Source organism: Micromys minutus (assembly GCF_963924665.1).
Source record: "Micromys minutus genome assembly, chromosome: 9".
NCBI lineage: Eukaryota > Metazoa > Chordata > Mammalia > Rodentia > Muridae > Micromys > Micromys minutus.
This window is the reverse complement of record NC_137978.1, coordinates 18,124,262-18,139,442: the sequence shown is the minus strand read 5'-3', so window position 1 is coordinate 18,139,442 and position 15,181 is coordinate 18,124,262. Positions and strand designations below refer to the sequence as shown.

Here is a 15,181-nt window from a genome sequence, read left to right as displayed (position 1 = left end):
ATGAAGATATCGGAGGAAAAAGGATTTCCTAGGTTGGGTTGAAATTTATCTCTGAACCGTGGAAGGCTGGTTTATTTCTCTACTCACAGCACTACCACCAGCTGATCCCCAAGGGACCTGAAGTTCTTCCTTCTGACAAGATAGACATTGCTTTCCGTGACAGATGGCCCATCGACTCATTCCAAGAAAGGTGAGAACCATTAGGCTATTCCTAGATATAAACAACATCCTTTCTTCCCAGTAGGATGTCTGCATCAGCATCCAGATCTGCATCCCCAGATGGCCTTGACTGTTCCCAACCTGATAAAACCTCTCAGTTCTGAAGGAAGCAGACCTCCACTGTCCGTGATTTCTCCTCTACAAGTTTTGTTTCCTTTCTTCTAGCTCGAACACTATGTACAGAAGCACCCCCTTTTCATCTGTAGCCTTTGAATCTGCCTTTCTACTCCCTCTTTGCTGTTAGAACATCTCCCTCACCTGGTAATCCCACCACCTCTACACCCCAAAGCCCTACCTAGTCTTCCTTTTACTTTCTCTGAAGATTTTAAACCTTTCCACCACTTTTCTCTACTAATACTCCTGCTGCCCAGCCTACCAACATGGCAGTGTCACACAGGAGAGCCCTGTCATCCTTAACCCCTTACTGCCACATCCCATACATTTCAAAGGATGTCTCTTCTCAGTCACTTATCCAATGGCTTAAAGCTAGCTCCCATCACCATGACATGCCACCATCTTCCAAACTGAGAGGTGCACATAAGGCCCTGCTCTCACAGGCTCACTCATTGCTACTCATCTGTCAACTGTCTTCTCTGGAATGTGATCTTCCCTTGCTTTCTGGGACATCTTCTGTGCCTGGTGGCTTTCCTACTTGGGCCTCCTCTTTCTTTGTAGATCCACAACTTTGGAGTCACTAAAGCTCAACCTGCTGCCATCTCTTCCCACCTACAAGTTACATATTAGCATCCAGTTGTGTCGCCACAAAGGATATGTGTATGACTTGCAAATGTACATCGAGAGCTCTATCTGACAGCTCTGCCGAGCTCAGCCCTTCTCAAGGTCTCTGCTTGGTTGTCTCTTAGGGACTCCCACAGTTACAACGAGCTCTTGGTGTCTCACATACACTGCCTCTAAACCACACCTAGGTTTCTGAAAGTTCGCTCCTTGTCATGAGACTTCAGGTGCCCATCAGCGCCTCTTCTGTTTTCACTTCCTAATTATTACCACTTAATTATTAGGAGCAGTAATTTATCAGGTTTTGTTTTGTTTTTAAACTACATTTCCAGTCTATCTTGAAACTAACCATGTGAAAAGGCTTGCCTGTGTAATTCTAGGTTCATAGTTAGGAATAAGTGATGACAGAAAGATCAGTGGAAGAGGATTAACATCTTTTAAGTTTTATTGAAAGGACTTACAGGAACGCTCCCTTAAAACAAAAAGAAAATATCTGTGGGGTGGGGCTGTGACTATCTGACTGTGGAATCATTTTGACCTTCTGGGACTATGGATGTGATCCTGGGGCTTCAGCAGCAGACATCTTGGACCACAAGGAGCCCTTAGGGTGCTGAAGCAGCAGAATGGGTAGAAGGCTCCTGGGTTATGAAATATTGTAGGTCAACCATATCTTCTGGGTCTTATACTTGAGAGAAAAATAAGCTTCTCCCTGATCAAGACACTGTTAGTCTGGATTTTCTGCTACTTATTGTGGAGCCAACCCTATCTGATAATACCAGTGTGTACGACACAGCCATACACATTCAAGCAATGACTGAAATGTGTAGGGAAGGCAATGGATAACCCACAGACTTATTTTGTTCCTATGGTTTTACAGGATGTATCTTGGGCAATGTAAAGCACTACTGAACAGTCTTCCAAGGTCCTCCTGTCTTTGGAAGAGAAGTGTGCCACCCACAGCGACTGCTGACACTGGACATCTGGATGGCTGGTGAGGGCTTGGGGCTTTTGTTTCTTTGAAACAATGTATTTAAAAAAAATCTAACCATGTATCTAGTTTAGGATCCCGTGATTCATGCACATACTAATAGCGCCTTGGTGAGGTATAGGGGCTGTTGGTTGCCATAAAACAGGCTTAATTCCATCAAGGAAAGGTCTTGATAATTTTTGTCCTCACTATCTTTCTTTTATATATGCTAATGATCAATGAATAAGTTTTTTTTTTTTTTTTTTGTGAAATCTCCTGCCAATGGCTTTCTCGAGCTGCAGCCTTTTCAGGACAATGATACAGTCAGATCATGGCTTTCAGTGATGTTAGTCAAAGTAACCGTCTAGCCACCTACCTGTCTCTATAAAATCCCATCTCCACAGAGCAAAGATGATCACTTAGGCACATTGCCTTTGCTTTAAATCTATTATATAAACCGGGGCTGGGGAGAGTAGGTCTGTCTGTGATAGCGTGCTTGCCTAGCATGCTTGAGGTATCGGGTTCAGCTATAATAATAGGTTGAGGTAACTTTTTCTTTTGTATACTTGATTTTAGTTGGGGTGGGGTGGGGGAAGTTGTGCTACTCATGTATCTAGGGATCAGAGGACAATTTGTAGGAACTGTTTCTCTCTTTCCACCATGTGGGTCCAGAGGATTGACTCGGAGACATCAGACTCGGCAGCAAGTGCCGTTACCTGCCATCTCACTGTCTTTGAGCTAGCTCTGTACGTTTGTTTTTAGAATTTCCATAAGTGTCTTGTTCCAAAAGCAAACAGATTACCTGGGAAAAATCAAAGCTCACGAACCTGTGACATGTTTGTAAAGATAATTTCCACTCAGTTATTACTGAGGGAATACACTGGTTAGACGGTTTATCACCTTGGGGACAGGAATGAAAAGCTACAGAGGCAGTGTTTGATTGGGGCAGGGCTGGGGTTCTGCCTGCTCTAGGTTCCCAAGGCTGAGAGATGAACCCTGCTGCTTTCTCCCAGCCCGATCGATGTCTTACAGACTTCAAATCTCATGTCTCCCACTCAGCGGTTTCCAAGAGGATCATCTTTGCTGGCTCTCAACCCTCCCGAGCATCACATCCATCCTCGTGCTGAAGAGATGGCTTGGGCCGTTGCATCTGTCTCGGTGCTTTATCTCAGAGACACACCAAGGCAGAGGTAGATGATATCTGGAGTGGGCAAGCTCCCCAGAGCCACCTGCACAAGGCAGAGCTTTGGTGTGACTGTACTGAGTTTAGCCCCCACACCATCACTTGCTGTCTCTGTATTCCCAGTGGGATCACTTTGCTCCTCTGAGCTTTACTGTCTTCAAGTACCGAGATACTTCTACGAGCCTTGATTTTCCTGCAGTGTCAGTACAGCCTACCCACATGACCATGGTACTGCGGAGACAATATAAAGTTTACAAAACCTACAGGCCTGCAGTCAGGCACCCCACGATGCTAGAGTGGCCTCCTCCTTCATCTTTCTCTCAGCCCAGTCAGTTGGTTCCCCCCACCCCATCTTCCTTATCTAGATTATTTCATATCTACTGACCTGTTAGGGCTCATTTAAAGACTCCTTTCTTTATAAGAATCTCCTCCCTTCCCCATTGGCATCTTTTCTACACCATCTTTTGAACTTCTCCAGCTGTCATCATTTTTTTCCTGGTGCCTCAGTCACTCTCTGTTACAGCTCCCCCTTGTTTGTAAGCCTCACGGGAACAGACTGCCTGATCTTCAGTCATGTTTCCTCAGAGCACCTAGTAGAACATCTCACACAAAAAGGTGCCCAAAAATAATGCGCCAACTATGTGTAGGACAGAATTTAAAAGTTCCTATTGCATTCTTCTCTGGAGAGGAGATGGGATGTCTAAGGCATCTTTTCATTTGATCCATTTAAAGAGGATGGAAAGGACTTGCTGCAAGTAGCTGATCTTGCATCATGTCTAGAGAATCCCTGAAATAGTTATAAATAATGACTCACCATATGAGTGGAGACAATAAAGCCTTACTGGAGGGCTAATCACAGTGCCCAGTCTGTAAAACTGCTTAAATGGAGTGGAGTATTTCCCAAAGATGGTGAATTGATAGTTTTCACTCCAGACAATACCATCTTTATTATACTCCCTTACACTGTATAGCATGGAGGGTCATAAATCACAGTAATGATTATTATTTTTAAGTGAGAGGTGAGAAACCCTTGAAAATGTCTATTTTCAGGTCTGAGGGATCTAAGTTGACCTTGGTTTTTTTTTTTTTTTTTTTTGGATGGAATCCAAGAGCTAGGTTCAAGCCAAATTTGGCTTGTCCCATCAACTAGTGTGGTCTCGGAGGGTTGAAGCTCTGTTCCATGACATCCTTTATGTTGGCACCTCAAAGGGACTGCTATGTGTTTGGAAGACCTTACTCTTCCAGAGGTTTTTATTCCAGATGAAAAGTTAACCTCAAGTATCATTTCCTCGATGGTCCCACAAGAAGATCCACATAAGAGAGATTTCTCTGATCAAAGAAACCCAAGAATCCTACAGATCAGATTCACTGTCTGCATGAGTCACTGCAGAGTGTGGTATCTGACAACATAGTCAAGGACCAAGAGTCACCTTGTATCATATCTGGAGGGGTGTTTGGACAAGAATGAGACAGTGAGTGGAAAATAGATGAAGGGAGGGACAATCAAAGTGTCAAAGGAGGTTAAAGGTGATCTATGAGGCCACCGAGACACCAGAGGTCAAACTTCCTAACCTAAGGATCATCCTTGGTTTTTAGTCTAGGCAACAGTCTGACTTTTTTTTTGTATTCCTTCAAACCTCAATCATCAGCAAGTAATATCATCAGACTGCAAGTACCACTCTTGTATCCCCACATGATCTTATCTGGGGGAGCAGGGAAAGAGGAAAGAGAGGCTTCATAACAGCATTTGCTCAGAGGGTTGCACAAAGAGGAAGGAGAGAAACAGAGAAAGGGTTGATAAAGTGACAGATTGACAAGAGAGAGGTGGGGCTGGGAGGCCATGGGAAGGGTGTTATAAGGGAAACAGTGGAGATTAGTGAGAGTCAACAAACCCTCTTCCTAAGCCAGAAGTCAAATGACAGCTAGGCTGGGGGTTCCCTCCAGTCTATTCCCTGGTGGAAGGGTACTGACCAAAGATCTGCATTTCACTGGCTGTTGATAGGACTCTGATGAAGATCTTCTTAGTGGCCACTTAATGACACTCCAGTGGTTAACCAGAAACCCAGGAGAGCCACAGAGAAAGCCCCAGTTATGTACAGAAGCCAGAACTGGGCGGGGGCTGAGAATGGGCCTATTTAGGACTGTCAGAAGGTCCACTTTGTACATGCAAAGCAACTAGAAAATCGTTGGTAAACTAAGCCAGCTTAGAAATACTGGAAGCTGAATGCAAGATATGCAACACACTTGGGAATTTACTGTGTTGAAGGACATTATAGGGCACCTTCTGATTGCATGCTAGTATCAGAGGAAGAATCATGTGAAAACCCCAAATGATTTTTTTAAAAATAAACATCATATATTCCTCAAAAATGTGGAAACGTGTGGGGAGGAACAACAGCTAGGGTGAGAAGACAACTCTCTTTACAAGAACTCAAAAATGTCAAATTGCTGTTCTATGAATTTTCTTTTGGAATTAAATAATTCTGAAAAGGGATTCTGCTTGGGACAAGGCTGCTCTCTGAGATGCAGACTGTAACCTACTAGTAAGTGCATTTAAGACTAAATCCCGACTTAGGAAATTGTTCAGGTGACTCACCCAACCTGACACAGTGGGAGCCTCAGAGACAAATCTGGTGCCTTGAATGGTGACTCTGGGCTATCAGATTAAGGCTCTTGTCCGAGTTGGCAGGAATAGTAGGGTCTGAGGACACAGGCCACTGCCCTCTGCTTGAGAACTAGGTTTTAGGCTGGTTTAAGGTGTATATGTTACTTTAGGTGTTTTGTTGCTTTTACATGAACAATAAATCCATTGAAACTCCCTCCCCCCCAAAATGCAGGGCATCCCAGGCAATCACTGGGCAGACTTGTTTCTGTATGTTCCTGTGAATATGTGGGTGTTGATTTGTGCTTGTGTTGTGGACACCATTTCTCTGCGTGTGTTATATAATCAGGATGGTTTGATTGTTTGAATGAAATAACATAATTACCCAATGGTATTGCACGTCTCTAATTCCAACTAAACACAATGGCAAAAACTACACAAAAATGCAGAAATCAAAAACAAAAACAAACAAACCAAAAACCACACAATGTTACTGAGATCATGCAAAGAAGAAACTAAAGAGGTTAAGAAATGGGCAAGCAACAGACACCATAAATGAAAGAAGGAAAAGAAAAAGCCAGGGGCATACAATTCTGAAATCATTCTTACCTTCTTCAGTCATTGTGTCATAATATTTTAGTTTTCCATATGATCCAAGTTCTACAACATCACAGTAAAAGACACAAAGATAAGGAACGAGCTATAATGCAAGAACTTCCATTTTACACATTCTTAATTAATCAGATTCAGAGTTATACTGTCAAATTCGGCAATCATAACTATATGGAGATGTGCAAACATGAGCCACGTGGCAGACAGCTTCACGGCCCGTTTACAGAATTACTGAAAATATATTATTCAACTAAGGGTGGGCTGGGCTGTGTGTTACAGAATAGGACATGTTAGTTTAACACTCAACAAAACAGAATACTTGGCAAAGGTGCTTCAGCCCAGGCCTTTCCTAACCTCACAACTTTTATAGAGGTGACACTTCAGGAGGAAAGAAATGAGCAAGAACATCCATCTATACCCAGAGATCCCTGTAGACACTCGCTATGTAAAGTAGTCTAAAAGTCACCTCATGGCTTTTCCAGTCCCAAACAGAACCATCTTTTAGAGAATAAGGAGGCTACCTGGAGAGATGCTGTATGAACAGCTCAGTTTTAACTTCCTTATTCCTGAAGATCGCATAGTTTAGATGAGACACCGAGTGTCATGTGTGTGGGATGCTAGATGAGGTGTCAGAGGCTCTGTTAGCACTGGGAGGGGCCAGTGAGACCATCTTCCCAGAAAAGCTGACATGCCAGAAACAGGGGAGAGAGAAGCAAAACCCGGCGACCTATCTGTACTGTGATCACTGGGAGGCAGGGATGCTGAAGTCAACTGGAGACATGAGGACTGGGTTAGGAGAGAGAGGAGATAAGGTTGTACTTCTGTTTTTTACTTTAGCTTCTAAACAGAGACTTTGAATTTTGTTCTTTTCCTAATCCCAGATAATTTTGAGCAATGCTGCAAGCAGATTAAAAATGATTTTCTTGGTCATAATTACATCCTTTCAATAAACTTAGAGAATTTAATTAGACTCCAGGGACACTCTGTGACTCCTCAGAATGTGTCCATGGCCCATTGCCTTGAACAGATGCTGAAAACTTGCATGTGAATCAACTTAAAACTGGTGCATCTGTGTGAGATGCAGGACCAGGTGGCAAACATCCCTGAGTTGGATATTTATACCATGCATTTTTCCTCTACATTTCCTTTACTCGTGTCTATTTTATCTAAAGCTACTTTAAATACAAATACACCGGTAGAAAATTATACCTCTGGGGAGAAAAATCATGCCATCTTTTTATGCTCTTGTGGTCTTATCTATTCTGACTTTTGTTAGAATCTTTACAAAAGATGCAGGAGCTTCAACGAGAAGTTGAATTTTATAGTAATAAGAAAGTTTTTGTGATTTCTAGACATTGCTTTTAGTGAAATAATTTTTCTGTTGTTTTAAGAACAGTTGGTGCATGTGCATATGTGTGTTTATAGAGGAGCAGAAGTCTTAATATTAATAATCATACGTTCATGGTGGCTTTACAAAATAGGCATGTGCATGTAATCTTACAGTAAACTGATAAATTCTATCAGCCAACAAATAGTTTTATTTGTAGGCTCACTTCCCTCTGCCAGGTTAAGCAGAGGAACGAGCAGCTGGAATCTACTATTACCTGTTCAGGAAACAGGAAACGGGTGGCCATGTGTTTGCAAAGCTGGCTGTCAACCATGTTCTGCACAGTGATGCCATACCACTGCGTGTTGGTGGATCTATCTTTTCAGACGCAAACCTTTCTGTATGCACACACCTATTTTCACATGCTGATTCCAACCCGTGAAGCATCTGTTTGTGGCAGATGCTATTGTTTTGAACTTTATTTCTACTTGGAACCATATATAATAAATAAAACCACATTATTGAATTGTCACTTTATGCTGACACAGAGTAAGAACTCTTCACATATAACAAGCCTCACACATTCTTGCACTGTGGCAATATCTAGATCACTTCTGAGCTGCTTCCTCGGATGACGAATGGTACACAGGAACAAGAACAGAGCACACTTTATGGAAAAAAAATAAGGCAAACGATGGGGAACGAGGGCAGTAAAAAGCTGCATAGCAACAGTTTACGTGGCTAGTCAAGCAGTCAAAGGAGGAAGCTGAAGGGAATAGTATCTACTCAAGATGGAGGGACCATATTTTCGGGAAAGGATGAAGGATAAAAATGAGCGAATAAGAACGGTCTCCATCGTTGGCAGCCACGGGATGGTGAGACGGTGAACTCAGCAGCCACATCCCGAGGGAAGCAGGGTAACATCTCCACGAGCCAGACACTCCTGTTCCCTGATCCTGGGGTCATGGGTGGTGCAGGTTGAGGGATGCAACATGCATGCAGGACAAACACAGTGTGCATGCAGATGCCAGAGCTCCTCACACATCTGGCTACTGTTCTATAGGCCAGGGATGCCCCACGGAAAGTGGCCGCAACCACTGTTTGTTGACAGCCTGTGTCCAGGCAAACCTGGATGCAAGGGCCCAGAAGGTGGAATGAAAATCACCTGCGTAAGAACTTGAATTTCAAATCACCCACCACTCAACCTGTGACACCTTCTCAATCCACCCTCAATTTGTTTTTTGTCTGTCTGTCTATCACCTATTTGCTTACTTCTTTTTTTTTTTTTTTTTTTTTTTTTTTTTTTTTTTAACGAGACAAGGTTTCTCTGTGTAGCCCTGACTGTCCTAGAATTCACTCTATACACCAGGCTGGCCTAGAACTCACAGATCTTGTCTCTGCCCTTGGAGTGATGCAATTAAAGGCATGCATGACTGCCACCAGCTTGTTCCAACTTTTTTTTTTGTATTAGGAACTAACTGAGTGTCTCCTGAAATAAAGGAGGGAAGAGGCTTGGAAAACTTAGAAGGTAACTGCTTAGTCCTAGCTGGCAGTGTTCGCCGTAGTAACGGCACAGGAGGAAGCATGAAAGACTGGTGTGTCATTCTGGTTTCCACTCTGAAAATCATCTGGTACCTCTTCTTTGAAAGGTTTCTCTAAGAATACCATGTAGCCTGTGTGTGTGTGTGGGGGGGTACATCGAAAACCCATTGGGTTTGTGTTTGGGATGAGTCTAAATCTGATCATAGATGCTTCCTAGCACAGTGCTATACAAACTCACTGATATGCTTTCAATGAGCCTGAAGGCCAACCACTGATGTTGCCCAACATGGTCCTGTGCTGGCTTTTATGCCACCTGAAAAGTTTGGAACCCAGGTGTCCAAATATCTATACATCCAAGGAACTGAACATATCTGACCACTTTGATCCACATTTGTTAGCAATCTCTCTAGCTGACTTTATGGGTCTGGCCTCTGGGATCTGGTCCATACAAACATCACACTGAATAAAATCAGGGGTTTTGTTTCCAATCTTAAAAAACGTAATCTGTGAATAAGAACTAGTATCTGGGACTCATGGCTTCTGCCTTTCTCAAGAAGCATACAAGCACAGGCTTTTCCTTCTTCAGCTGTACCTTTGAGACCTTCGACAGTCTTCATTCTTTGATATTCTACCCCCAAACCCCAGAGATGGGAGCATCAGAAAAAGGGCCTCCCATGCTTGAAGGTTTAAAATCTGGGTGTATGAAATGGAAACTCAGCAGAAGGACCTATGCTGAGTTCATTTGATTTGAGTGAGGACTGCAGGTGCGGGAATAAATAAAAACACACATTTATTATTTAGGTGTCATCTCAAGGGAAAAATGAATGATTGATGTTCTATTCTTTTTAAAGATCTAGCTTTATTTCTGTGTTTGACCTTTTTGGGGACAATTTGAAAAAATCAAGGCTTTTTTAGTCCAGACTGCCGTCCAAACTGCAGTTAAGCTGTCCAGTGCTTATCAATTTGTATGGATGAGTACCGGCTTGCGTGGAAGGGTTCTGTCCAGTATAAAGTGCATGGGAGAAGGTGGAATGTGAAGTTGGAGGTGTAGTTTGGGAGCCAAGATCTGCTGCTTATGGGACATGTGACTCTGAGCAAGGTGTTTCCTTTCTCTGGATGCTGGCATCCTAAGCATGGTCATTGCTCTGTCCTATACAAAGTGGCATTGAAGAATTATACAAGGAAGAATACGAGAAGCTGTCATTATTGCAAGTACCACAGAGATGAGGACCCTTAGGATGTGTGGCAGGACAGTGAGACAGTTTAGTGCCTTATCCAAGCTTGTTAAGACAAATTCAACATGACCAAGAGGCTATTGTTGTTCAATAGCAAACAATATTCATCATGCAAACATTTAAAAACATTTCTTCATTAGTCCTGCACATTTGCTCTCAGACTTAAGGAAAATCAAAGCATTGACCTTTGAGCGGGAGGAAGAGGATGGGACATGTGACCCTTCTTCATCTGACTGTCGGGTGGCAGTCGGAGCCCAGACATTTTCCTTTGTATATTTGTCATTGAGCTGGTTTCTGACTAACTTGTCTTTCGCTGAGAATAAAGACTATCTTACTTTAAATCTATAAAACAGAAAACTCATATCCCCACACCACATGCTTAGTTCTTCTCTCATTTACTAAATAAAAGTATTCCAACGCACAGCTCCCCAGGGATAGTGACATTCGGAATGCTTTGGTGTGTTGAGCTTTTCTGGACTTGGTAAAATCGAGAAGGTCAACATAGATGTTCAAGGTTTTCCACTACAGCCATTACAATAGAGGTTAAGCGGCCTTCTGAAGACAGTCACTGGGCAACTCAAAGATAGGTTCTATTAGTTATGAGCTAGGTACCCCTTCCCTTTTCTGTTCTGCCCGTAAACCGAGGTGGGCACACGGAGAGGCACACTTGTGGTGGGAGTGTTTTTATAGGATCAGACGAATTGGGCTGCAATGCACTTTGGACTGAGGAGTTGCAAACATCTTTAGTAACCGCTCTCATTTCTCTGTCTGCCAAAGGCCCAGCAATAATCTATAAAAGTCAGCTTAGTGCAAAGTTGTGACACCCCATCCAAAGGCTGACTGTCTCCATGAGCATTCTGAGATGTGCAAATGAGAAGGAAGTTCCCTCTATTTCTTTCCCAACACGCAGAACCTGGTAAGGAACACTGGGGAAAACTTCCAGAAGCAAGTCAGCAATTTGTTAATTTAGTCTCAGAATGAAGGTGTTTTGTCTCTTCTATAAAAAAGTCTATTAAAGGATTTCCTTTAATCAGAGTAAATGTTTGCTTTGAAGATTTTATTTATTTATTGTCTCTTTGGATTTTTGAGGTAGTGACTCAATTTGCCCAAGCTGGGCTCAAGCTGGAACTGCTGACCTTCCTGCATCTACCCACCAAAGCGCTGAGATTGCAGGCACGCATCCAACATCCATGCTGGATAAATGACAGGATAAAGGTTGATGATGTGTAATTTCCCATCATGCACAGCACTTGCACTGTTCGTAGATCTTACGACTGTTTTGTAAACTGTTTAAAATAAATTGGTTACTACATTTTTTTTTTTTTGACAGGGTTTCTTTGGGTAGCTGTCCTGGAGCTAGCTCTGTAGACCAGGCTGGGCTCGAATTCATAGAGATCTGCCTGCTTCCACCTTCCAAGCACTGGATTAAAGTCATGTACCATTACTATCTTTTTTAATGTCTCCTAATTTGACATTTTTCTTCATACTAAGCATAAGTTCTTGACTGAAAAAAGATGTTTTCTAATGCAGCCTAAAATTAAGATTTATGGTTGTTGTTTTTTCCCTCAAAAACCAATTTGTACCGACTACCAAAATTAATGGTTTTTCTTAAAAGGCTTTCTTTAGCCATCATTTTTATGCATCAAACATGCCCGGCCAACAGAAGTAATTTTTATTTTTATTTTTTTTGGGAGAAAAACAAAACCAAACTGAAAGCCAGCTAAGAGAAGGAGGTTAAGCGGGGAAACAATCTTGAATCCCATTTCCTACTCAAGTGAGAAGGGAAGAAATATTTTAACCTTCAAATTCAAAAGCTTTCAAAGCATTCAAAGGACCGAGTCATTGCAGAAGCTCTGCGTGGCAGTCTGTGGGACAGACATTCGAGATGAACTTCTCCAAGTGGCTCTTCAACAGGTACATCAGACACAGGTGCCTGGGGACAGCTGAACTCAACATGTGGCATTAAGAGAGATACATTTTGCAGCGTGGAGTTCTTTCTTCCTGCTGAAAGTATCTTCTTTTTTTGTTTTATGAGGTTAAAGCTTCTCGCTTAGGTTTCTCAAAGGAAGGTAAGTGCTTGGCAAACGAAAAGAAAGAGCTGAACTTGGTCTGGATGGGTTCTCCTGAATTCACAAATTGTAACTTAATTTTTAGTGCAGTAAAATTGGGATTTAGAACTGTTCAAGACCCGTTTAGGTCATGAGGATAGATTCTTTTGGAATGGATCCATGGGATTTATAAAAAGGATCATGGGAAGGGCTCTGTTCTTGCTTTTATAAGCAACACTCAATGCCCATAGAGGATGTATGTCCAAGGTGCTGTCAAGCAGAGAGCCAATCCTCACCAGGCTCACATCCCCAAAACGATGAGCAACTGAGCACACAGTTATGTGCTTTCTAAATTACATAGTCCTAGGCATACTGGTAGAGCATCAGAAAATGAACCATGACAGTAATCCTACACCAGCTACTGAATTCCAAGAAAGATGTATGAATAGTACATACATGTGCAGGTACCTACATTTGTGGTCTGAGGGAGTTACCACTGACTTTGAATCTGGCCCTTTTATGAAATTCTTACTCTTTTGTCTCAACTCTTTGCAAATCTAAGCCTTCTGGTTTATTACCATCAACATTTTTGCCTCTCTCATTCATTTGCTCCCTGGTTTATGCTCCTTGGTAAGTTAGTACCGTAAATGAAGTGCTCACAGACAGAGTGGCATCTGCATGCCTGGTTTTCTTTGTAAAATCTCTTGATTTTCACAGGCATTTCAACAAATTCTAAATTAAAAAAAAAAGCTTAACGAATTTGAGCTATATTTGGCTCATCAATTTTGTAAACTTGTGCTTTAAAAATAGATTGTATCGCCCAGTTTGCTACAAATGATAGTTGAATAAATGAACCATTCAGGTGGCTGGACCTGGGAGCAACGCTTGCCTGACACTTTTCTTCAGCAGGTGAGGACTTGCTTCTTCTTGTCCTGCTCTCGTCCTTGCTGGCTGAGAACAGGATTGAGTCTTACGATGGCTCCCTCTGGGAAACTGTACTGCAGCCCACATTAGGAAACCCGAGCAGCTCTGGTATTGTGACCAGTTCCATCTAGGATGGCCATCCCTCAGCAGTGTGTGCCTTTACTCGGGGAGAAAGGGAAGTGGCCCGTTAGGTCTAACTGCCCTCCGTCGTTTTGCAGATTAGTGCGTGATGAAGTGGAGCGCAGTGGAAGATTTTGGAAGCGAGGTCAGGATCACAGGGGAAGGCGTCAATATAATTATGTGGGAATTATCAGCCTCAAACAGTGAACAATCATGGGCAAACATTACTGTAGATCATCCAGATGGCTCATAATAAGATGTTCGTGCGAGTCCCCAGACACTCTGGCTTCTTACAAATTTGTCCCCTAATTTGCTGCCAGCTTCTCTGCGGTGTTGCTTAGCAATGTCACAGTGTTTGCTGAGCTCTGTCCTGTGAGGGGCGGTTTCAGGTCATGTTTCACCATATTTTACACACGCTGGGTGATCAGGCAAGAAAAACAGGCCCTTGGATGTGAGGTTCTATTCTCTTTTTGAGATGGGGTAGGGAGGGGATGGGGCAGAGTAAAATAAGCCTTTTAATGGGAAGGATGTTCTTCAGAAAAACAAAACAAAACAAAGGACATCCTAAGAAAAGACCCAGTATAACACAGCGTGGCCAGAAGGACATCTTATGAGAGTTCTTTGAACTATGCCATTGCGAACCTCAACAACTATCTGAAGATAGTTTTAGAGTCTGACACATTGCTAGAGTGTGCTTTGTTCCTTTTTCCCAAAGTCAAGGTGAAAAACAGGTGATGGTATGCTATGATAGATCTGTGTCCAGTTTATAGCCTTGCACAGCTGCATCTGCTCTTCCTGGCCAGGAGGTAGGTGTGTGTGTGTGCCTGTGTGTGTGTGTGCGGCTATCTGATCTCCCTGGAACTCAATTTTCATCATTCTGTAAATGGGAGAAACCACAGCCATCTTGGGGTATCGAGTGGAGGATTACAGGTATTTGTTGATTTTAACAACGTATTTGGCTTTAATAACACATGTCTAAGGCAGAATACTTCTGAGACTGCCCATACAGAGAGGCTAACATGTTTCATACAGTTCAGATTTGAGTAAGCTCTGTGGTTGGGAGAGTGGCGTCTAAGGTGATGCTGTGCTGCTCAGGGGTTTGTGCAGAGCTTTAGTCATCACAGAGATGACATCTCCAGTTCTGCTCTGTTCCCTGCTCTGCCCTGCCTGAGCTCTGTGTCTTCTCCTGCAATGGTGGTCTTGTCTGAATTCTTCCACTTTGCTGATTTTTTTCATACCAATTGCCAATTATTCTTCTCAAAAGCCTACATGAAAACCCATTACTTCTCATCCCTACATGTACTCTCTTTTTGTAGTTGGAACTTTATCAGATGTCCCAATTTACTTCCCACTCCAAAAGCATGCTTTAAAATTTAAGGTCCTGAGGCTGGAGAGGTGGCTCAGCGATTAAGAACACTGGCTGCTCTTCCAGAGGTCCTGAGTTCCATTCCCAGCAACCACATGGTGGCTCACAACCATTTGTAATGGGGTTTCAATGCCCTCTTCTGATATGTCTGAAGACAGTGACAGTGTACTCACATATATGAAATAAATAAATAAATCTTAAAAACAAAAAGATTTAAGGTTCCACAGGCAGCACTCACTGAATGCCCCAACCCTGGGATAAGCCGTTTCCTTCCTGCTTGTCTGTGTCAGACACTTACTTC

At 42.7% G+C, this 15,181-nt stretch overlaps 1 protein-coding gene across 3 annotated transcripts in view; it reads right to left on the bottom strand.

Annotated features, from left to right (window-relative positions):
* SLC24A2 (solute carrier family 24 member 2) overlaps positions 1 to 15,181 on the bottom strand; it is a gene marked incomplete at both ends in the record, with an annotated part of 226,804 nt that overhangs the window by 50,648 nt on the left and 160,975 nt on the right. For 2 of the 3 annotated variants that reach the window (XM_080921633.1, XM_080921634.1), the window contains one exon: positions 6,316 to 6,366. The exons of the other annotated variant lie outside the window; for it this stretch is intronic. In XM_080921633.1, coding sequence (XP_080777759.1) covers positions 6,316 to 6,366 — 51 coding nt within the window. The remainder of the gene's footprint in view (positions 1 to 6,315; positions 6,367 to 15,181) is intronic. 3 annotated transcript variants of the gene reach the window in all.